The sequence below is a fragment of the Mesoplodon densirostris genome, chromosome 5 (assembly GCF_025265405.1).
Source record: "Mesoplodon densirostris isolate mMesDen1 chromosome 5, mMesDen1 primary haplotype, whole genome shotgun sequence".
Lineage (NCBI taxonomy): Eukaryota > Metazoa > Chordata > Mammalia > Artiodactyla > Ziphiidae > Mesoplodon > Mesoplodon densirostris.
The window spans coordinates 60,641,542-60,665,886 of NC_082665.1; the positions used below are offsets into that span (position 1 = coordinate 60,641,542).

The following is a 24,345-nucleotide window of genomic DNA, read 5'->3' on the forward strand; positions in this document are numbered from 1 at the left end:
AACAATATCATTCACCACTCAGAAGGAAAAAATGCCAACACTTTAAAATATTTGCCTTAAATCTACTTTAAGAAATAAAACTGTGTAAAGTTGAGGTCCCATTTTGAACTGTTTTCTAAACTTATCAACTCTCCCCTTCCTTAGAAGCAACAACTGTGATTAATTTTATATTTATCCTTCCAGTTTGTTTTTAATAGTTTTTCTTCATTTGTAACAAATTAATATTAATTTATCACACTTTGTTCGGCATCCTTCTTTTTTCATTCAACAATGTTTTCAAGATTTATTGGTATTAAATCAAGGATATCCAGTTCATTCATTTTTAAAGATTGTCATTCTGTAATAAAAATATACCACATTTATCAATTCCTCTATTGAACAACACTCAGAGGTTGCCAATATTCTGCTAGTACAGACAGTGCAACAATGACTAGCCTCATCTATGCCTGTTGTGCACATGTAAGAGAGGTTCCCTGGAATACCTAGAAGGAGAATTTTGGGGTCACCTGGTCCTGGATGATGCATCTTCCATTTTACCAAAAACAGTCAACTTTCTCCCCAGAATATTAATTTCCACTCCCACTGGCTGAGTGAGAGTTTCCACTTCCCCCATATCATCACTAACATGTGTTATTATTAGACATTTACACTTTTGCCACATTTTTTAGTAACATGGGACATTGCATTGCTGTTTTAATTTGCATTTCCTTAACCCCCATGCAGCTAAGCCACATGTAATTTCTAGCTGTCTTCCATCCCTAGGCTAGAAAGCCTTGTATATGAGCAGTAATCAATGTGGTTACGTTTCAGTATGCTGAGAAGGACCTCCTGCACCCACGTAGGATTCTCTTTATTGTCACACTGCCCTGTTCCCATTAGGGCTTCTTTTCTTATTGTTAGACAGAAGCGTTTATACACACATAGCCCTGCGAGTGGGGATGGGCAATTATTCATCATATCATCTGATACTTTTCTTCTGTGAGCTAGGAACGCCCCTCTTGGAGGGGGTAAGAGGTGGAGTGTGTAGGGTTTACCTAGAATGTGCCTGGAAAGGCTGGCGTGTTGGAGGTCACCACACGGTCTGAGGGCAGCAAATACTCCAAGGCCTGAAGGGAGGGGTTCTCTGAGGCTGAAGAGAAGTCTATCTGCCACCTACTGGATCTCGATTGTCTCGGCTTCTCCTCAGACACCTCGTTCATGTACATAATCGCCGGCCTCTGCATGCTGAAGCTCTATCAGACCCGCCACCCAGACATCAACGCCAGTGCCTACGCTGCTTACATCTCCTTCGCCCTGGTCATCACGCTCACCGTCCTTGGAGTGGTGCGTCCCTCCCCACAGCTGGCAGCCCTCTTGGGAGGCTTTGTATTTTGGTTTTTGGACCTCAGGTGAACAGGTTTAACTAACCATAGTCCTTGGCTCATGACACACTCTCATCATTGGTCCGTTCATAGCATTTTAGTTACTGAGCTAGAATTTTTCATAATGTAACAGGCCCCTGGAACACTGCCCCTGGACAGTGTTAATAGAAAGCTGAGACCTGACTCAGGTGAGCCTGGAATAGAGATGCACAGGCTGATGGGAGAGAGACTGACCTGAAAGGACAACAACCACTTTCTACATGTGCGTGCGCGTGTGTCAGTCCTCTGCTGTTATGTGAGGAGCATCAGCTCCCAGCTTTAGACCTACTGCCTCTTCACCTGCTGTTCAGCTGCCTCACCCACTGCTTCCTTTTCCATTTCTTTGTTGTTCGTTTGGCCAGGTAGCCATTCTTCTTCCTGCCCTTTGTGCAGTAAGATCCCTGTGAGATCAGAGAAGGGGAAAACCCAAAATTCACACACAGCAAGGTTTCTGACACCTTACGCATACACGAGAGATGAAACAATTTTAGTGAGTTCTCTGGGAAAAAGAAAAAAAAAAAACCCAGATGAAGGTAACTTCCATCTTTACTCCTAGGTGTTTGGGAAAAATGACCTGTGGTTGTTCTGGGTCATCTTCTCTGCAATCCATATTCTGGCTTCTCTGGCCCTCAGCACCCAGATCTACTACATGGGTCGTTTCAAGATAGGTGAGTCACCTGTTACTCTATACTAAACATGCTGATTAACTCACCCTGAGAAAGGATTGTCTTGCCTATCCTAAATGGAAGTGTTACTTGTCACCGTGAACGCTTGCTCTGAATTCTGTGTGTTTAATAGCATATATTCTCTCCAAGAGCTTCCTCTCCTGTATAAGATAACAACAATCTACTATCACTAGTTCTGTTTTCAACTGAGACACTAAGCTAGCTCAGAGCCGAGGCGTCCTTCCAACTCCAAGTCCCAAAAGTTTTACCATTCGCCAAACTTTGAAAGTGCGTTTGTAGAACAGCATGATCATCACACCGCTAGTTCCACCGAGAAGAATGTTTTTCAGTTCATAGCACTTAAAAGGAGCATTTCTCTAACCATCCTAAATGGTTAACAGGAATAAATTCTATATTATATTCAAATTCTGGGGCTGGAAGTTTTGGAGCCCAACTTGCCAATCTTAGAGGCAGGACACCTGCCGAACGCCCTCTGACGGCATGAACGTATCACATTAGATTGCCAAGTGTTCTGTGGAAATCAGCTTCTGATCTGCTCTTGGTCAGTCAGCATACATTTGAGCAGGTGCAAGTCATTTTAGAGCATCTAAATTTCACCCATCATTTTAAAGTCGGGGAAGTCAGACTCAAAGATTCATTTGTATATTTCAAGAAAAAACAATATATATATAAACTAGGCCCATCCCTAATATTTGCAGAGCCCAAGGCAAGATTGTAAATAAAAGCCCACTTACCATATGTATAAAAATGTTTAATTTATAAAGCAGAGTAAAAAAGTATTAAATATGTGGAAGAAAGGAAGGAAGAAAGAGGGAAGACCAACAAGCTGATAAATACACCTTCATTACAACCTACAAGGTACAAGTTCAAATTTAAAATTCTCAGGTGTGGGTTTCCCTGGTGGCGCAGTGGTTGAGAATCTGCCTGCCGATGCAAGGGACGTGGGTTCGTGCCCCGGCCCGGGAAGATCCCACATGCCGCGGAGCGGCTAGGCCCGTGAGCCATGGCCGCTGAGCCTGCGTGTCCAGAGCCTGTGCTCCGCAACGGGAGAGGCCACAACAGTGAGAGGCCCACATACCGCAAAAAAAAAAAAATCTCAGGTGCATGGAAGAGTACTCCAGAACATAGCTGTACAGGAGAGCTGGTCCCCAGCCCCTGCCCCTCTTTTCTTCTCACCTCTGGCTCTGTCCTGCATCTTAAGGGGTCTCACAGGTATGCATATGAACACCCTTGTCTAACATCCAACTGGCCATTCCTTGCCCCTAGAAGTGCATACTCTAGTGGTGCTATCTGCCCTCAGGAAGACAAACCAGGGAAAGGACCTATGCAGGCTCTGAGAGTGGGCTCAAGGCCATCAGGACAGGGAATTCTTGGGTCCAGGAATTCAGAATGTGGCCTAGAAGAAGCAGTCCCCTTGCCCTGCAGACTCCTCACTCAGTGGGGAATGAGGGCCTTTAAAATATGGCACCACTGTTGCCCAGATCTAAGAGCGATTCTAAATAAACAAGTGGCTTTAAGACTAGAAGACCAAATAAAACAATCTCTCATTTTGGCAGTTTAGTTTTTCCTCTTGGCATGGTCAGTAGATTAACTCTTGGTGTTAACATAGCCAGTATACCTCCAACTCCCCCAGTGGAAGCATCAATAGCTGGTTGGGTAGAACATTTGGTACAGCACTCTGTTCATGCTCCATCCTCCACACTCAAAGGTGAATGAAGTCATACAAACTAAACTCTCAAAAGGAAAATGAGTTAGGCACTGTTTCTCTGGGCTTTGCAAGTTGGAAAAATAAACTTGAATACAGATATATGTAATGGTAGTGACCATTATTACATAGAGGAGCTTTTAATATGTTTATACCACCTTTGCCCCATGCAACTTTGCAATACCGAATTAATTTACCTTTTTAAAAAAGGAGAAATTTAAGGTCGTCTATTATAACCATGTACTAGTTTGTCAGGGTTCCAACAGGAAAAAGCTATCACATACAAAGACAAAAAGATTTATTCACAGAGGGACTCTTCATAGGACACGGGTGGGGTGGCGAAGAATGAAAGGGGTAGCACAGTAACCTGGGGTTAGTAGCAGAGAAGCTTTTATTACCCACAAGCCCAAAAGGGCACAGAGGAAGTGGTTACCCAAACATGGAAGGAGGGCATCACAGTCAGGAAGTCACCTTCCTCCATGAGCGTGGAGCAGTGACCTTTGGTTAACAGACAGGCAACCTCACAGGGAGGGTACCAGGCAGATAGTACTCGGGGCTCACTCTCCTTCCTCTGTCCCTCCAGTCTCCTGCTGGCGTTTCTCATTGTCCAAATCCAAGGGGAGCGAGGGAACCCACTGAGTGGTCCCTGCAGTCAGCCTCCCCGGGCGTGGTGAGGACAGAGAGACATGGCAGGTGAGTCTGGAGGGGCAAAGGGAAGATAACCTTCACACAACTTAACCCAATATTTAAACTTTCTGGACCTACGGAGTCTCCCCCAAGTGGTTACGGATTTACCAAAGTCAAAAGGAAAACACTGTGACAACTGCATCTACATTTAGTCCAAAGGCAGGAAGTCGGGTGAGTGGACGGTGGTTCAGGCAACACCAACCTCTCTGCCCATTCCATAAGCTGCCTTTGCTTTCTCAAATCACAGACTCCTTTCTCTGGGGCCCTCGGGCCACACAGGAAAATAAATGTGGACACGAGGAAAGGCAGGAACAATGAGGCAGAGCATTTCATAAGCAGGACAGAAAACTGCAGAGCTACCTGCCCAGATCACCATCGTGCCTCTTGTTTCCCGAAAAGGACCACAGGCAGAGGATGGATTATAAGTTGCAAGTGGTGCGCAAAAGTACACAGGGAGAGAGCAAAGTCTGATTCATGCTTTGAAGAACAGTGAACTTCTGAACGTTTGAGACAGGCAGAAGGAGCCTGTGTACTTTACGAGAAGACATTACTTTTGTAATCAGAAAACAAAAGTAAGGTCATCTGTTTCGAGAGAAAAATAAAATGACCAGTAGTTTACCTGTTTGGCTACCTTCTTACAAATCTTTTTTTTTTCTCTCCTCAATTCTCTGCTTCCCACTGATTCAGATGTGTCTGACACAGGTAACGTTCAGCCACCGTCCCCAGGGTTTTCTACATTGTTTTCTTAACAAAGAGACCTGCCTGGCTGATCTGCCAACTCTGCTTTCTGAATATTTCTTCCAGATTGGGCAGGATTTGGTGGGCAGGGGGTTTCGAGAGAGGCTCAGAGGCAGGGATGCACCCCAACCCAGCCCGCAACACGCCTCTTCTGGGCTAGTGCATGGACACGCCCACGCCCCCAACCCCCAGTGTATCTAGTCTAGCGAACGCTGCTTAAATTGACCCCAGGGGTAGCCTTGAAGAGGAGCAGCAGCACAGCAGAGCTGGGGTCCACCCTTACTGAAATGCTCACTTCGGGAAGACCCAGCCTTGCCCGTGACATCTTTGTGTGGATGGCTCACAGGATGACAGCCCCACCTGGGGCCCTGACCCTGCTCATGTAACAATTATCATACGTACAGGCTTTCTGAACATGCTTAGTAGATCCCACTGTCCCCTGGTTCAATTCTTACTGACTTATAACCACACTGAGAAACACAGGTTCGAATTTTTACAAGCTAAGATTTCCCATGGTCTAGAGAGAGCAGATGTTTTAAGGTGACTTTTGAAAGTCCCCATACATCTCTGCTGTAAAGAAAACACCACTAGAGTAAACTATCAACAGAGGGAAACTTAGCTGAAGGAGACCATAGGAGGGTTGGCCAGCCCCCCAAATGGTTTGCGAGTGCTTGTTCCTTGTGTCCATCTTGCCTGCCTTTCTGCGGGATGCTGCATGGATAGAGCACACCTGCCACGAAAGCCCAGGCAGCTGTGGGTGGCGTTTTTTAAAGCAAACATTTATTGCTGACCTATTAGGTACAAAGCATGGCTTTTATGAGGTGACGACGACATCATCCTGGCCACAAAAGCTTGGGCCAAAGGGGAGTGTTTTGGATGATCTCTGACCAAGCCTTCTCACCATGCAATTGTGTCATCAGCAGATTTGGGAATTTTCCGACGGGCCGCTATGGTGTTCTACACGGACTGCATCCAGCAGTGCAGCCGGCCTCTCTATATGGTAAGTGTGTGTTCCTGCGTGCCTTGGCCTTCTCCCAGACAACAGGAGGACAGCAGGAGGGGCAGGCTCGGGGTAGTCACACAAGGCTCCCCAAACCAAGAGGGCCAGATGGCCTGGCGTGGCTGAAGTCCAGTTAGTGAGGGAAGAGGCATTTTGCTTCTCCTTCTCACTTTTTTTTTTTTTTTTTTTTTTTGCGGTACGCAGGCCTCTCACTGTTGTGGCCTCTCCCATTGCGGAACACAGGCTCCAGACGCACAGGCCCAGCGACCATGGCTCACGGGCCCAGCCGCTCCGCGGCATGTGGGATCTTCCCGGACCGGGGCACAAACCCGTGTCCCCTGCATCGGCAGGCAGGCTCTCAACCACTGCACCACCAGGGAAGCCCCCTTCTCACTCTTAAAAGACACGCTGGGATGGTTCCTTTTTTGTACATGAAAAATTGCTAGTATATAAAGAACATATGTATGTATATACACACACAAAACTATTAAAGTGACAATCGCTGGGGGAGGGAGGATCAAGATACGGTGTCCCTATAAATAATCATCCAAAGAGGTATGATTATTTCACTTGTGAAAGTGAAGAGAGGGCACTATTAAAAATGACACCTGGGGCCTCCCTGGTGGCGCAAGTGGTTGAGAGTCCGCCTGCCGATGCAGGGGATACGGGTTCGTGCCCCGGTCTGGGAGGATCCCATATGCCGCGGAGCGGCTGGGCCCGTGAGCCATGGCCGCTGGGCCTGCGCGTCCGGAGCCTGTGCTCCGCAACAGGAGGGGCCACAGCAGTGAGAGGCCCGCATACCGCAAAAAAAAAAAAAAAAAAAAAAAAAATGACACCTGGACTGTCCCAAGCAAACTAGGGACATATGATCACTCCAATCACTTTCATTAGGAACTTTCCACATTATACATTTGTTTGCTTTTTATACATTGTTTGACTTTTACAATGAGCACGAATGCTTTTTCAAAATTGTAGTTATTGCTTGATGGCAGAAATACACTTTTAAAAATTCTACCGTAGGGTTTTCAATATATTGCACATTTCTATACTGAGCGGAGGGGTCAGTGTAGTTTCTACACTGAGCTGGGATCAGCCCTGCTCCCAGCTGCCTTGGCTTGCTGGCCAGTGACCTTGGGAAGGCTACATACCTCCTCTGAGCCACTGCCCCAACTTTTACCCCGTGCTGTGATCAGAACTAGTGATGCCATTTGGGCGTGGCACACAGGCATTCACTAAATTCCTGCTGATAGTTTATAATCAGAAGGATTTTTACATAAAGGAACCTGGGAATGTTTTAAGCCCGGTAGAGCTTGGGCAGGAGCTATAGGCACTAAAAATTGAAGGAATTGAAGCTGGAGGGTTTTACTCAGGGGAGAACTTAAAAGCCCATTAAGACCTGTGAATATTAGGAGAGATAAGAATGCCTCAGCTGTGAACCATAAGAGGAAATTAGTGTTTCTGGTTTTTTTTACATTAATTGATGCAGGCTGTCTTTTTTTTTTAACAGACTATTTTTAGAGTTTTTAGTTTTTTTAGGTTCACCAAAAAATTGAGAAGAAAATACAGAGATTTCCCGTATGCCCCTCCACCACACAGACACAGCTTCCCCATATCAACACCCTCACCAGAGAGGTGCATTTGTTAGTCAGTGAACCTAGGTTAACACATCATAATCACTCAAAGTCTATACTTTACATTACAATTCACTCCTGGTATTGTACCTTCTATGGTTTTCTTGACGAGTTTGTGATGACATATATTCATCATTATAGTATCAAAGAAGGTAAGAGTCATTTTCCTGCCCTAAAAATCCTCTGTGCTCCACCTATTCTTTCCACCTGCCCCTCCTCCCCAAGCCCTGGCAGCCACTGATCTTCTTCAGTGTCTCCTTAGTCTTACCTTTTCCAGAACGTCGTATCATTGGAATAATATAGTATGCGGCCTTTCCAGATTGGCTGAAATAATATGCACTTATGTTTCCTCCATGTCTTTTCATGGCTTGCTAGCTCATTTCTTTTTTTTTTCTTTTTTTTTTTTTTGCGGTACGCGGGCCTCTCACTGCTGTGGCCTCTCCCGTTGCGGAGCACAGGCTCCGGACGCGCAGGCTCAGCGGCCGTGGCTCACGGGCCCAGCCACTCCGCGGCATGTGGGATCTTACCGGACCGGGGCACGAACCCGTGTCCCCTGCATCGGCAGGCGGACTCTCAACCACTGTGCCACCAGGGAAGCCCTCATTTCTTTTTAGTCCTAATATTCCACTGTCTGGATGTGCTACAGTTTATTTATCCGTTCACCTGTTGAAGGACATCTTGGTTGCTTCCAAGTTTTGGCAATTATGAATAAAGCTGCTATAAAATTTTGTGGGCAGGTTTTTGTATAGGCACGTTTTCAGCTCCTTTGGGTAAATACCAAGGAGCACAACTGCTGGATCATACGGTAAAAGTATGTTTAGTTTTCTAGGAAACTGCCAAACTGTCTTCCGAAATGGTTGGACCATTCTGCGTTCCCACCAGCCATGAATGAGAGTTCCACATCCTCACGAGCAACTGGTGCTGTTAGTGTTTTGGATTTTGGCCTTTCTAGTAGGTGAATTCGTTTTTTTAAAAGGAAGATATTTCCTTCAAATATAACGGATCACCCACAAAGAGAATCACTACTTTTAAACAGATGAGTGGCCATGCAAATTAAAGTATAATTAGATAGCACCTAACAGTTGTAAGTAGTAGGCAAAGGAGTAGGAATGGATTGTGAATAAATCTCTGTCGGAGTAATTGTCCTTTGAGATGGACCTTACCTCTCTATTTTCTCCCCTACCAATAACATTAATCTTAATAAGGCCATGTGTTTAGAAACCAGGAGCCTGGGAGCTGCAGGACCTCCTTGGAGCCAGAATAATGAACTAATTCCAGGTGCATCCCAAGAGCTGCCTTAGGGTCCACCAGTTAACACAACCCAGGGAAAGAGTCCTTGGTTACAGAACACCGGTGGCAGAATTCTTTTAACTACTGAGTAATCAGCACATACCACCAGCCTTCCCACCAAGAGGTGGGCCCAGGTGCCCAGCTCCTTTAAAAACTAGGGGGAGGGCTTCCCTGGTGGTGCAGAGAGTCCGCCTGCTGATGCAGGGGACATGGGTTCGTGGCCCGGTCCGGGAAGATCCCACATGCCGCGGAGTGGCTGGGCCCATGAGCCATGGCCACTGGGCCTGCGCATCTGGAGCCTGTGTTCTGCAATGGGAGAGGTCACAACAGTGAGAGGCCCGCATACCACAAAAAAAAAAAAAAAAAAATCTGGGGGGAAAACAGCAAGACTTCTGCTTTATCACCAGGCTTTCTTTTACAGGGACGAGGTCACGTCTGTTTGCAGTCAGAGGCTTTGCCATTTAGTCCTCGTAGAGGACTTTCCGGTCATAGGCACAGCTCTCTTAAAACTATAGAAAAATTGTTTCCACCAAGGCAATTGTTTTCCCATAATTGATGCTTCCCCTATGGTAAGTTTTTTTAAAAGGCCCCTCATTTGATGTTTTCTTTCCTCCTTTCCAGGACAGAATGGTATTGCTCATCGTGGGGAATCTGGTTAACTGGTCCTTGTAAGTAGTCTTAGGAAAACATGTTTTTCTCATTATTAATTTCTCTGTAACACCGTGGTTTAGCTTTCCTTGGCTGTCATTTTTATAAAGAAGTCTTAAATTAAGGAGAGCATAGGACTGTGCTTGTTCTAGTGACTTGAAAGAAAGCTATTTTTTGTCCTGCAAAGAATGCACTAGGAAGCTCTTGTGCACCAATAGTTGCCTCCCTTAAAGCAATGAGTTCAACACACTGATGTCTTGAGCTCATTTGTTCAATAAGACAAACATCAAATTTGCTATATCTAGGTGGATAAATTAGATTGGATATATATGCATATACACACATACACACACATATATAAAGAGAGATTAATTATGCCAGCAGCTGCAAAAATGCAAGTTTTAAACTCTTTTTAGAACTTTCCATAAAGGCTACCCAGTAGGCATTTCTCTTTCTTAGTGTGTGTGTGTGTGTGTGTGTGTGTGTGTGTGTGTGTTTCTCATTTCTTTCTTTCCCTCCAGGTCTCAATCTTCCTACTCTGCCTATATCATTCTTCTTCCTTTTCTTTTCCCTCATTATCACCTTGGTCTTGTTTCCTCAAATGACCTCAAAGTACAACAGTGCAACAGAAGTACATTTATGCTAGCTGTATTTTATGTATCTATTTTTTGCAACTTACTCTTAACTTAAAAATATGAATGAGCGAGATATTTTATTGATCCCTCAAAAAATAAGTATGTTGAGCTGCTTTTATTAGTGGTTCTTAGCTGATGTGCTCCTCTGGGTCAGTGACCTTTGATAGAAAGGTGACACCCTACTCCTCCTCCCTTTAAGATACCAGATACAAAGAAAGAAGCAAGAAGCACACCATCAGGGAAAGCCAGAATCAAGTCATGAGAATTTGAATCTTATTTCGGGGCCACATGCTTTTGGAAGAAACTTCCCACAATATTGTTGCCCCAGGGTTTACCTCGGGTAAGGTCCATACCTGTGAAGGACTGTCCTTTATTCAGGGACACATCAGGATGGGTGATTCTTGGCCGTGGTCACCTGCGATGCTCTCTCAGCCACCCTTTTAGGGAAGACCCCACAGTCCTGGAGACTCTGTAAGACAGGACAGAGGGCGCTGATAGGAGATACGATACTGAACAACTGATGATAGTGTCTGCAGGGTCAGAATCACCTAGCTTGTCCCTGCCTCTAGTAGAACTAAAATCAAGCCCAATCTGCAATCAGACTTAACAATCAACAGAAAGATATCCCATGCTCTTGGATTGGAAGAATTAATGTTGTTAAAATAGCCATACTACACAAAGCAATCTACAGATTTAATGTGATCCCTATCAAATTACCCATGACATTTTTCACAGAACTAGAACAAATAATCCTAAAATTTGTATGGAACCATAAAATACCCAGAACTGCCAAAGCAATCCTGAGGGAAAAGAACAAAGCAGGAGGCATAACCCTCCCAGACTTCAGACAATACTACAAAGTTACAGTAATCAAAACAGTGGGGTACTGGCACAAAAACAGACATATGAATCAATGGAACAGAACAGAGAGCCCAGAAATAAACACACACACCTACGGTCAATCAATCTTTGACAAAGGAGGCAAAAATATACAATGGGGAAAAGACAGTCTCTTCAGTAAGTGGTGTTGGGAAAACTGGACAGCCACATGTAAATCAATGAAGTTAGAACACACCCTCACACCATACACAAACATAAACTCAAAATGGCTTAAAGACAAACTAAGATATGACACCATAAAACTCCTAGAAAAGATTATAGGCAAAACATTCTCTGATATAAATCATACCGAAGTTTCTTAGGTCAGTCTCCCAAGGCAATAGAAATAAAAACAAAAATAAACAAATGGGACCTAATCAAACTTACAAGCTTTTGCACAGCAAAGGAAACCATAAACAAAAAGACAACCTATGGAATGGGAGAAAATATTTGCAAACAATGCGACCCAAAAGGGCTTAATTTCCAAAGTATATAAACAGCTCATACAACTCAATAACAAAAAGACAACCCAATCAAAAAATGGGCAGAAGACCTAAATAGACTTTTCTCCAAAGAAGACATATTGATGGCCAACAGGCACATGAAAAGGTGCTCAGCATCACTAATTATTAGAGAAATGCAAATCAAAACTACCTCACAATGGTCAGAATGGCCATAATTAAAAAGTCTACAGGGCTTCCCTGGTGGCGCAGTGGTTGAGAGTCCGCCTGTCGATGCAGGGGACACGGGTTTGTGCCCCGGTCTGGGAAGATCCCACATGCCACGGAGCGGCTGGGCCCGTGAGCCATGGCCACTGAGCCTGCACGTCCGGAGCCTGTGCTCTGGAATGGGAGAGGCCACAACAGTGAGAGGCCCGCGTACTGCAAAAAAAAAAAAAAAAAAAAAAAGTCTACAAATAACTAATGCTAGAGAGGGTGTGGAGAAAAGTGAACCCTCCTACACTGTTGGTGGGAATGTAAGTTGGTGCAGCCACTAAGGAAAACTGTATGGAGGTTCCTCAGAAAACTAAAAATAGAATTACCATATGATCCAGCAATCCCACTCCTGGGCATATATCCAGAGAAAACTATAATTCAAAAAGATACATGCACCCCTATGTTCATAGAAGCACTACTCACAATAGCCAAGACATGGAAACAATCTAAATGTTTATTGACAGATGAATAAAGAAGTTGTGGTACATATATACAATGGAATACTACTCAGCCATAAAAACTGAAATAATGTCGTTTGCAGCAATATGGATGCAACTAGAGATTATCATACTAAGTAAGTCAGAAAGAGGAAGACAAATATCATATGATATCACTTACATGTGGAATCTAAAATATGGCACAAATGGACCTATTCACGAAACAGAAACAGATTCACAAACGTAGAGAACTGACTTGTGGTTGCCAAGTGTAGGGGGGCAGAGGAGGGATGGACTGGGAGTTTGGGGTTAGTAGATGCAAACTATTACATATAGAATGGATAAACAACAAGGTCTTACTGCATAGCACAGGGAACTATATTCAATACCCTGGGACAAATCATAATGGACAAGAATATTAAAAAGAATGTATAGATGTGTATAACTGAGTCATTTTGCTGTACAGAAGAAATTAACATAACATTGTAAATCAACTATACTTCAATAAAAAAATAAATTTAAAAAAAATGAACAAAAACAGTCCATTAATAACAGCTTTCCACTTGAAATACTTAGGAATAAACTTTGAGAGATGTATGGAAACTTTCTGCAGAAAATTTAATTACCTTATTAGGAGACATAGAGGAAAACTTAGCTAAATGAAGAAAGATGGCATGCCCTGGGTGAGAAGATTAACTATTGTAAAGATATCAATTCTCAAGTTAATGTGTAAATTTAGAATTAGAAATGGAATGAAGTTAACAGGATTTTATTCTGAAATTATTTACCTAGTTAGACAAAATTGTCAAAGGTCTCTGCAAAAGGTTAACCGGAGAAAGGAGGGGCAGAGGTGTATAGTGACAGCCCAGCATTATTCAGTAGAACTTTCTGGAATGATGTGTTTATTAGCCACTTGTGGTTATTGAGCACTTGAAATGTGGTGTGACCTAGGAAATGAATTTTCAGTTTTATTTAATTTTTATTAATTTTTATTTAAATAGCCACATGTGGTTACCACATTGGATAGTGCAAGCTAGCCTAACCTTTGTTAGATAATCTAACATATTATAAAACAACAATAACACGATAAGCCACTGCTCCAAAACTAGAAATTATGAATTAGTGAATCAGGATGAAGAGGACAGAAATCCAACTATATATATATGTACATGGTGTGTCTGTATTAAAAACAAGCTTTCAAAACCAGGGGATAAGAAAAGGCTGTATAATAAAGACTTTTGTTAGAACGGAATAGAAATTTGGAGCAAAATTAAGGCCAAACCCCAACCAAAATAAACTTCACTATTAATTTAGACAGCTAGCAAAAATTTGGTAATGTGTGTCAAGCCAAGTATTGAGATAATTCTATGTCTAATAATCTATTCTAATCATCTTAAATGCAAAAAGAAAAAAAAGCACAATATGTCTGAAGGTATTTATTGCAGTTTTTAATAATAGTGCACAACTGACGGACAAAGAGAAAACTCTTCATTTCAACTAGAGAGGTAGGATGATTGCTTATGGTACATCCACTGATAGGAACCTCACAATTGTTAAAAATGAATGTTCTGAAGATGTAATGAATTGAAAGTTACTTATAATATGTTCAACATTTTTAAATTCTCCTCCCACCAGAAATGGGGGTGTGGGAGTGAAAAAGCCAATAATGTTACAAATCCACCTTCATAGCTACAAAATAATTCCTCTGTGTGCTCAGTGCCCTCTTTGGACTGATCTATCGACCCAGGGACTTTGCCTCCTACATGCTGGGCATCTTCATCTGTAACCTGCTGCTCTACCTGGCCTTTTACGTCATCATGAAGGTAAGAGTGGCGGTTGGGAGCCGGGCACCGCGGGCCCTCCTCGGGTGACGCGTGCAGCTTGGCAGCAGCACTTCTCACCCACAGCTTCGCAGCTCCGAGAAGATCCTCCTGATCCCGCTCTTCTGCATCGCTGCCACTGCTGCGGTGTGGGCCGCCGCCCTGTATTTTTTCTTCCAGAATCTCAGCAGCTGGGAGGTAAGAGGGCAGTTTTCTTTTCCAGGATGACATTCTCTCTCCATCTTGCCTTTCTGACCTTCCTACCTCCCTCTCTTCATGTGCTTGTTGCTGTTTATCTTTTTTATGTTCTCTGATATGAATGCTTTCTCTAAAGAGGATGGTTTTAAATATCCACACGTGACTGCTCAATAAATGGCAGGTCATCATTATCAGGGTGGCACCTCTTAAAAACGAAGCTCTACCGACACTGCAAATGTGATCTTCATTATGTGTCATGTTATGATTATGATCCTGTTCCCAGTGGATGTTTAATATGTACAGAAACCTTGCTTAGTGTATCTTCTCCACCTTATCATAGTCACCATCAATAAACAAATACACAGGTGCAGGTGTTTATAAATCCATTTCACAGATAGAAAAGCTGAGGCCTAGGAAACTGGTGATGTATCTGAGGCACAGAACAGGGAAGAAGTCTTAGCTCTCCGTCACCATAATCACCACAGGCAACTTTAGAACATTTTTATCACCCCAGGAAAAAACCTGCATCCCTTAGCAGTCAATCACCATTTCTCCCTAACCCCTTAGCTTTAGACAACCACTCATCTAACTTTTGTCTCTACAGATCTACCTATTCTGGACATTTCATATAAATGGAATCACATAACATGTGGTCTTTGATTCTGGCTTCTCTTCATAATGGTTCCTAGGTCCACCCATGTGTAGATGTTATCAGTACTTCATGTTTTTATTGCTGAATATTCCATTGTATGGATATACCTCATTTTATCTACCCGTCCATCAGTCTATGGACATCTTGGCTTTTATGAATGTTGCTGCTGTGAACAACTGTGGTCAATTTTTTGTGTGGACGTATGTTTTCTTGGAAGCTAACTTTTCGACCCAGGCATTAGTAGTGACTTTTTAGGTTTCTGGATACTCAGCTCTCTAAGGAGTTGAACTGTGGGAATGCCCCCACTATATCCTGCCTCACCTTCTTCCAGGGAACGCCAGCCGAATCCCGAGAGAAGAATCGAGAGTGTATCCTGCTGGATTTCTTTGATGACCATGACGTCTGGCACTTCCTCTCTGCTACTGCCCTGTTTTTCTCATTCTTGGTGAGTTCATAAAAACTTTTTTCATTTCTTCTCGTTTTATATCCTGTACCCCTTTTTTTCTCTTCCCCTCTTTCTTACATCCCCTTTTGTATTTTTAATTTCCCTTTCCAAGTCTTCATTATAATTCAATGTACAGAATATCTTATTTCTTTTTTTACACTGTATCCTTCGGTTAGATCTTTATTTTCATTCTCCTTTTACTCTTCAATACTTTAAGACACAGAGTGATAAAATAATTTTCCTTCAGTTGTGCAATGTTTGGACTGAATTGTTGATTAGAACTCACATGCCCAAATCCCCCGGGAACCACTTTTGGCATTGGCTACAATCTCAGCCACACTAGGTTATTCCTTCTTGGGCTATACTCACATTCCTCCCCCTCTTCCAGTCCCACTGCATGTCTTACAAACATTTCACAAGTTCTTGGAGTGGCTCAGGATAGCAGCCAGGCCTCTTTTTGCCTTCTAACCAGCCTCTTCCAAATCTCTCCAGTAGTCCCTCCATTTTTTGCCCAAACACCTTTCCAGAAGCCATGCATATTATAACCACCCAGATGAGAACTCCCAGCCTACTTCCATCTTAATTTTGACTTTTCCAAAATAAAAGCCCATGGTGCCTGTACACAAGGTCATTTAACAAATAACACTGGGTTGGCCAAAAAGTGCCTTCAGTTTTTAAGTCAAAATAAAGGACATTTTTCATTTTCACCAAGAACTTTATTGAACAATGTATTCACCCTTTTGTTCCACTACCTTCTGCCACTTTTCAGGCAACTTCATAATTCCATCTTCCCAAAACTTTTTATCTTTTTGAGCAAAGAACTGTTCCAGGTGCCTTTTACAGTCTTCCAGGGAATTGATTTTTTTTCCATTAAGAGAATTTTGTAAAGACCAAAATAAATGGAAATCCAAAGGTGCAATGTCTGGTGAATACGGCTGATCAATCAGAACTTCCCAGCCAAGCTGTAACAGTTTTTGCCTGGTCATCAAAGAAGCATGCGGTCTTGCGTTATCCTGATGGAAGAATATGCGTTTTCTGCTGACTAATTCTGGATGCTTTTCGTCGAGTGCCGCTTTCAGTTGGTCTGATTGGGAGCAGAACTTGTTGGAATTAATCATTTGATTTTCTGGAATTAGCTCATAATACAGGACTCCCTCCCAATCCCACCATTTACACATCACCTTCTTTGGATGAAGATCGACCTTTGGTGTGGTTGGTGGTGGTTCATTTCGCTTGCCCCACGGTCTCTTCCATTCCACTTTATTGTACAGTATCAACTTTTCGTTGCCTGTCACAATTTGTTTTAAAAACGGAACTTTTTATGTTTGTTTTTACTTTTGGCCATGTTGGGTCTTCGTTGCTGTGCACGGGCTTTCTCTAGTTGCGGCGAGCAGGGGCTACTCTTTATTGCAGTGCACGGGCTTCTCATTGCAATGGCTTCTCGTTGCGGAGCACGGGTTCTAGGTGCACAGGCTTCAGTAGTTGTGGCACGCAGGCTCAGTAGGTGTGGCGCACAGGCTTAGTTGCTCTGCGGCATGTGGGATCTTCCCCGTCCAGGGACCGAACCCGTGTCCCCTGCATTAGCAGGCAGATTCTTAACCACTGCACCACCAGGGAAGCCCAAAACCAGAATGTTTTCATTACGTTTAAGTAGAGAATCACATGTGGAAATACAGTCAAGAAGGTTTTTTTCGCTTAACTTAATGTGAAACCCAAACATCAAAGTGATTCACATAACCAAGCTGGTGCAAATGATTTTCAACACTTGATTTAGATATTTTGAGTATGTCGGCTATCTCCCATGTGGTATAACGTTGATTGTTCTCAATTAATGTCTCGATTTGATCGCTATCAACTTCAATTGGTCTACCTGACTGTGGAGCATCATTCAGCGAGAAATCTCCAGCACAAAACCTCACAAACCACTTTTGACATGTTCCATCAGTCACAGGACCTTCTCCATACATTGCACAAATCTTTTTTTTGCGTTTCAGTTGTTTTTACCTTTCTTGAAATAATAAAGCATAATATGCCGAAAATGTTGCTTTTTTCCTTCCATCTTCAGTATTAAAATGGCTACACAAAAATTCACCAGTTTTGATAGGTCTTTTTTTAAATGCACGCTGATATGACAGCTGTCACACACAATCTAACAAAATTGTTTCAAATGAAGTTAAAGACAACTAAGTGCTACTTGAGCCATCTTATGGAAAAAACCGAACGAACCTTTCGGCCAGCCCAATATTAGGCCTCCTGGTTTCACGCTGCCCACTTACTTTAGTCTTGTCCACGTAACCTCAAGAGTGGAGCAGGGCTACCCCCTCGTGGCCAGTTTGGAAAGTTTAACCAGTCTGTGTAAACATCATTCCTGAAGGCTTTTATCTTTGATAGTCACCTTCTCTAGAGAGACAGAGACAACAAAAGTGGAGCTAAGGGTTCCATGTGGAGAGAGTGATGGTAGAGGGAACTAAAAGTGGAGGATTAGGGTACAATTCTTATATGGCAATATTCTATGCAACAAGATTTCATTCCTTTTAGGTCCCGACCCAAATGTCCCCTCCTAAGTGGTAATGATGTCCCTGGCCACCCAATGAAAAACAAAATTTTATACATTTACAACTGAATCACTTTGCTGTATACCTGAAACTAACATAACATTGTTAATCAACTGTACTCCAATATAAAATAAAAATACAAAATTTAGAAAAATAAAATTTTAACCAAAAAAATTTTTTTGACCTCACCCCATCCCACACTTCCTATATCCCCACCACAGTTTAATTATTATCCTTAGTACATATTACTAGCTAACATACTTGACTTTGCTCATGCATTTGCTTCATGTCTGAAGCCCTCTCTCAAATGTAAGCCCCACCAGGGTAGGGATTTTTGTCTCTTTTGTTCTAAGCCATATCTCTAGCACCTGGAATAGCACTTAATAGACCCTTGATAAATATTTGAATTAATACATGAACTATGTAATTATGACAAGTGCCTGTTAAGAGCACGGCATTGCAAAAAGCTGCAGAAGACATGAAAACAAGTAAGGGCACTTGTGAGTCTTTGAGAGAAAACACGGACTTATTGCAACTGTGGGTTCCTCTCATTTCTCTGCCTCTCTCATTTCAGGTTTTGTTAACCCTGGATGATGACCTGGATGTGGTTCGGAGAGACCAGATCCCTGTCTTTTAAGCCTCCAGCATGGAGAGCGGGGAGAGAGAGCAACCAATCTTGGTGCTGTTTCATGAAGAATACAGAGATTGCAGCAAAGTAAGCACTGCCAAATGCTCCACTCACCCTCTGTTGGGTTGGCTCTGTACACATTCCCGCAGGGAGGAGAGGAGCTACAGGGGAACCCAAACCTGCAAGAAGGGAAGCAGAAGGGAGGCAGCAACTGTGGACAGAGTCAAGCCCTTCAGAGTCGAAAAACACCCACCATCCCCTTCTGTCACTACTCTGAGTTAGACATGGACAAAAGCTGCATCGAAGTTGACCTTGGGACCACTCCCACCCTCACCTGAGATTCGCCAGCCATGGGGGGGACCATGCTGCTCTCCGCCCTCCAGCTGCCTCCCCACCCAGAAACTCCAGGGTGGCCCCCATGCACCTCTGTAACATCTGCTGCTCTAGACATCCCAAAACACCAGCCCACTTCTCCGAAGTCCTGGAATGATGTGATTCATTGGAGTCTGGTAGAGGGGTGGCCCCAAGGCCCTACCCAACTGGGACAGATGTCTTGTAGCACCAGCTCATCACCTCCACCAAAGTAATGCTGTACGCTTCCCCCAGGTTCCTGACTGCATTAGGAGGACTCTACATCAGGCTGGATCACCTGCTCCTGGCAGGTAACTGTCCCTGAGACCAAGGTGTGGGTGCTTCCCTGTTCCTTGGTGTCTTCATCTCACCGCTGTGTGCTGACCCCCTGACTCAGGCTCTACCTTCTTGGGAAGGCCACTTCTACACAGACCAGCTCCAAGGTGGAAGGGGAAATGGGAAAACTCTTCCAGCAGCAGGAGGCGCAAGAGGAATGACCAACAGCACTAGGAGACTGGCGACATCAGCATCAAGCACTCAGGCCTCACGTTAAGGACTTGGGCTCCTGGAGCAGATTCAGCGAAGGCAATTAGGCCTCCAAGTCAAACAGCTCCATTCCGTGCCTGCATCACCCTTGGGGAAGAAGTAAGTGTTCTAAGCAGGGGCACTGCTCTCAGGCTCCTGTACAACCGGCCAAGCCCCTCCTCTGCTGCTTTATGCAGATCAGGGGCTTTAGACTTTCTCCTGAGTTTCTCTGGAGGCCACTCTCAGGGTGAAAGCATCTCACGCCTCCTCTCCAGTTGCAAAGAGCTCAGCCGGTTTCGGGGCGGAGCAGTTGTCTCTCTGACACACCTGATTCACATTCACTCCCCAGGATGGTGTTGAAATGCTCAGTGTCCCACTTCACTCTCTCACTGTCCAGCAGCTCTGCCCCCAGGAAGTCCCATTTTGACAAAACTCCTGTATTACCTGTGATATGACATCATCAGATTTACATGCAAATGGGCACACAAAGATATATTTGCCGGTGAAATTGAAGTCACCTTCTCACCTCTGCTTTCTTGATCTTTCATTAGAAGGATCCTTCATTCTTTTTAAAATATATATACATATAATTCTTTCTCTAAAATAATGTTCAAAAACACATTTTGGAAGTTTGAATGGCAAACTTTTCCTGATTTTAAGAACACAAAGATGCTTTCAATGAAACATGATTTTTTTTCTAAAATGCCACCAAATTCATAATTGGTGTTCTGTTATTCTTAATTCCTTAAAAATTTTTGGCTTCCATAGGCCATATGAAGGCCACCTATTAAATGGTTGTATCAATCTAACATTTAAAATAAATTTCGAACCTGTTTAACTTGGCTGATTTGACCTAATTCTTTTATTTTTAATGCACTAAAAGTTTTCAAATCCAAAAAAAAGCAGGGGTGTGGGGTGGTGCAGAATGCGAACGACAAAGTCTGTTCAAGCAGCCCTGTGGCCTGAAGTGAATAAATTGTAGGACACATTACCTGTTCCGTAGCTTGTCTGGGAAATATGTCCATGGAAATGGGGAAGGGGCCCCAGAGAAATGGTGGATTGTGCTGCTGTATTCTTGACCGTTTTCTGACAAAGTCTGTCTTGTGTTACAAACTCACACGTTGTGGTCAGTTCTGTTCTCTGCAGCAGGACTAAAAACCCAGGCCAAACCTGCTCTTATAAATATCAATTCTAAATGTACCTGTTGCTAGCTTTTTCTATAGTGCCGATTTGTGCATGGTTGGAGGCCACAAGAAAGTCGTTCAGCTGCGTCTGTAGGGTTGATAGGAATGCGGGGTGGAGGGGGCAGCCACAGTTACTCACAGTGGTCCTTCATCCACATGTAGCACAGGCCCGTGTGACTTTTGTCTGTCCTCATGCACTTCTCTCTTTACAAGAGAAGGGAAGGCGACTCTGAAAGCCGAGTCCAACAGGAGGGTAACGGGAGCCAGCCAGCCACTGAGAAGAGGCTCTTGGCAGAGAGGCCCAGGGTAATACGAGCAGTTCCCCTGGAGGACAGAGATGTGGCAGCCAGAGGGGCAAAACCGCACATAAAAAAGGCCTCTTCACACCTCTGACAAATGCTGGGGAGGCAGCCCCACCTGTTAACATTGGATGGCTGAGGGATTAGCCCGGTTTTATTTTAGCAGCAGGAGAAGCCAGTGGAAAACCAGAGTCTCTCTGGGGCAGGGACTTTCCATGGTTGAAGGAGATCACCGAGTCAGCTCCTGGGGTAAAGAGAGTGGCAGCTTCTACTTTTGTAGCTCCAAGCAGCCACCAGAATGTCCTGGGGGGTCGCAAAATGCATGTGTCAGGGAAACAAATAATACCCAAATGTTTCTCCTCCTGGGAGACAGTCTCTCTGTCTAAAACGTGGGAAAAAGGGGAAAACAAAGAGAAACGTTCTTCATAGAAGGAACAGTTGAATCCGAGAAAAATTCTTGAGTCAGACTTTAGTCCACATATGTTCACCTGCTTGCTGTGTGACCTTGTGCAAATTGCTGGAACTCTCTGATCTTTATTGCCACATCTACATGACGCTACATGAAGGTGACAGAGGTGGAGCTGTGTAGAGCACCTGGAGCGGTGGCCGCAGAGAGAAGGTCCTCACCTGCACCTCTCGAATCCTGTAGGGTGGCAGGGCCAGAGCAGGTCTCCCTGCTGGGCTGGCACCTCTCGCCCAAGGGAGCCCCTCATTGAAACCAGCTATGCTGTTTCCGGTCCTCAGTTCCAGGAGGCCCTGAAGGGGCTGGAAGGCCTCTTCACCTTCAGAGAAACTGCCCAGAATTATCACACCTCACAGCCCCAGCCCCCCTCCTTGCCCTTTAATTGCTGCATTTCATTGTCTTTGGCCCTTAATACTCCAACGCAGATGAAAAACTTGCTGCCAAAGCTGGGGCCAAGTGGAAAGTCTGGCTGTGTATAAAGTCACACCTCATTACTGCCAGTTCTACTCTGGGAATCTCAAAGAAAACCTAGACTTTCTCCTCTCTCCAGCATCTATAGCTACTACAGCCCAGGGGATGCCAGCTGCAAACGTTTCCCCCGACCCTTATCACCAAATGTTCCGTAGGGAAAGCCTGGATGTTCAGACTGGATGAACAGGGACTTCAGCCTACGGGTGACAAAACAGGTCCCAGAGGAAGCCTGGGAGGGTCGCTCTGGTTTTGAAATGATTCTAACGTCCCCTGGTGAAACTAAGGAAAAGCATTATTAGTGAAGATACAACTGGCCTCTGCCTAAAGCAACGTAAAACCCAAAATTATGTCTACCATAATTTTGCCCAGCTTACAGTCTTTTTTTTTTTTTTTTTTTTTTTTGTATGCGGGCCTCTCATTGTCGTGGCCTCTCCCGCCGCGGAGCACAGGCTCCGGACGCGCAGGCTCAGCGGCCATGGCTCACGGGCCCAAGCCGCTCCGCGGCACGTGGGATCTTCCCGGACCGGGGCACAAACTCGCGTCCCCTGCATCGGCAGGCAGACTCTCAACCACCGCGCCACCAAGGAAGCCCCTACAGTCATTTTTTTGCTTTGTTTTTAAATGCTGTTTGGTGGTGTTAGGGAACCGGGTTCATTTTACCTGAAGCACAGCAAACAAAACGCGGAGACGCTGACGTCTACAGCAAAGACACGGCTTATCCGCAAGGCAGCCGAAGGAGAAAACGGGAGAACAAATCTCAAATCGTCCCGCCCGAAGATAAGAGGCGGGGGTATTTATGGGACGAGGAATGAAGAAGCCGGCTGTCTGAGGCACGGAAAGTGTGGGAAGCGGGCGAGGTGGGGAAGGGCGATTGGGAAAAGGTGCGCTCATCACCGTACTGCGCAGGCGTAGCTAGGCTACGTGCCTCTGCACGTTCCAAAGGTCGTGACACTCGCGCATGCCCAGTTGGAAGGTCAGAGGTCCCACCTGGTTTCAACCAGCTCAGCTGTGCTAGATACAACCTGCTCCATATTCCTGGAAAGAAACTCAGGCAAACAGTTTCTTGTTTGGGCCATGTGCATTTTGGAGAACAGGCAAGCCTTAAAATGACTTTGATTAGTGAAGTCAGGGGAAATGGATTTGACTAATTACCCACGGTTTTGGCGGGGACAAGATATATTTGTGTGGCTAAGTTCAAAAGTCTCCTCAATATTAAGGCACCATCGTCAATAAGGTAAATGGCCTGCTGAATCTTAGGCCTTAACACACATGAATTCAAATAAGCTGGCGAGGGTCATGGATCAGCCTTTCTCAATGAGTTTCTAAAAGGCCATAGTAATAGAGTTTTCACTTGGACGGGATTCCTCTGCAAAAAGAAACCAATTTTTAGACTTTTTTGACCCCTGTGAACTCCAAGGGGGGCGGGGTTTGCAGTTCATCATATGGTTTTCCTGAAGTAGGGTCTTGCTATTCTTATTGAAGTACAAGGAGGGCTAAGTGGTGACAAATGTTGACATAGAATTACCCTTTGCTCCTCCAGTCTTAGGGAAATGGAGCTCTGCGTTCTTTCTGAATATCTCTATATTCGAAATTTTCATGATTTTTCCTGAACTAAATTTTTAAAAACTCCATGATTTTATCCTACCTCTTTTTCATTCCCTGTCATCTAAGGCTTATCCCTTTCATTGGAGATGAAAAATAGCTAAATAGCTAAAATCCACTGGTCTATCTTTCAATTTGAATGGATCTTTTTACCCATGCATGGTTTTGTAACAGCATGCCTCAGTCACTTGGAAAATATTGGCTCACTGAATTGTGCAAATCTTTCAAACATTACAAATTTAATTATATAATTATTAATTATATATATATGTATACATATACTATTCATTTATATCACTACTGATCTCATCAGAGAGGTCTTAATGGGAACCTGTTAAGCTCACAGTGGTGGATACAGTGCATGTACATTTCATTCATTTTTGAGAAAATATCTGCCAAATACCCAAGTCTGAATAACTATAGATTTTAGTCATTCTCTCAGCTAAAAATAGTATTCCATAAAGAAAACCAGGAGTTCATTCTGTAATTTAACACCAGTGCTTTTCCTTGTGAAAACCACCATCCTCTGGCTTGCAACAGAAGTACTTTATGTTTGCTTCCCATGTGCTCACACAATATTTAAAAAGGATATTAAAAGGAAGCATACCCAAGAGTTAAGATTGAATGAAATTGTTAATTTCTGTTGCTTCATCAAGGAGATTCTAAACTATGTTGTTTTGTTTTGGTTTTTTACTATGAC

General features: G+C 43.9%; 1 protein-coding gene across 6 annotated transcripts in view; it reads left to right on the forward strand.

The window, feature by feature from the left end:
• Positions 1-18,759, forward strand: part of SIDT1 (SID1 transmembrane family member 1) — an 89,837-nt gene extending 71,078 nt beyond the window's left edge. For 4 of the 6 annotated variants that reach the window (XM_060099864.1, XM_060099866.1, XM_060099867.1 and 1 more), the window contains 9 exons: positions 1,187-1,323; positions 1,957-2,068; positions 5,166-5,180; positions 6,140-6,216; positions 9,759-9,805; positions 14,170-14,275; positions 14,360-14,470; positions 15,454-15,567; positions 18,697-18,759. In XM_060099864.1, coding sequence (XP_059955847.1) covers positions 1,187-1,323; positions 1,957-2,068; positions 5,166-5,180; positions 6,140-6,216; positions 9,759-9,805; positions 14,170-14,275; positions 14,360-14,470; positions 15,454-15,567; positions 18,697-18,759 — 782 coding nt within the window. Of the gene's footprint in view, positions 1-1,186; positions 1,324-1,956; positions 2,069-5,165; positions 5,181-6,136; positions 6,217-9,758; positions 9,806-14,169; positions 14,276-14,359; positions 14,471-15,453; positions 15,568-18,696 lie in introns of all 6 variants that reach the window. The other 2 variants (XM_060099862.1, XM_060099865.1) reach the window with 2 other exon arrangements.
• The last annotated feature ends 5,586 nt before the right edge of the window (positions 18,760-24,345 follow it).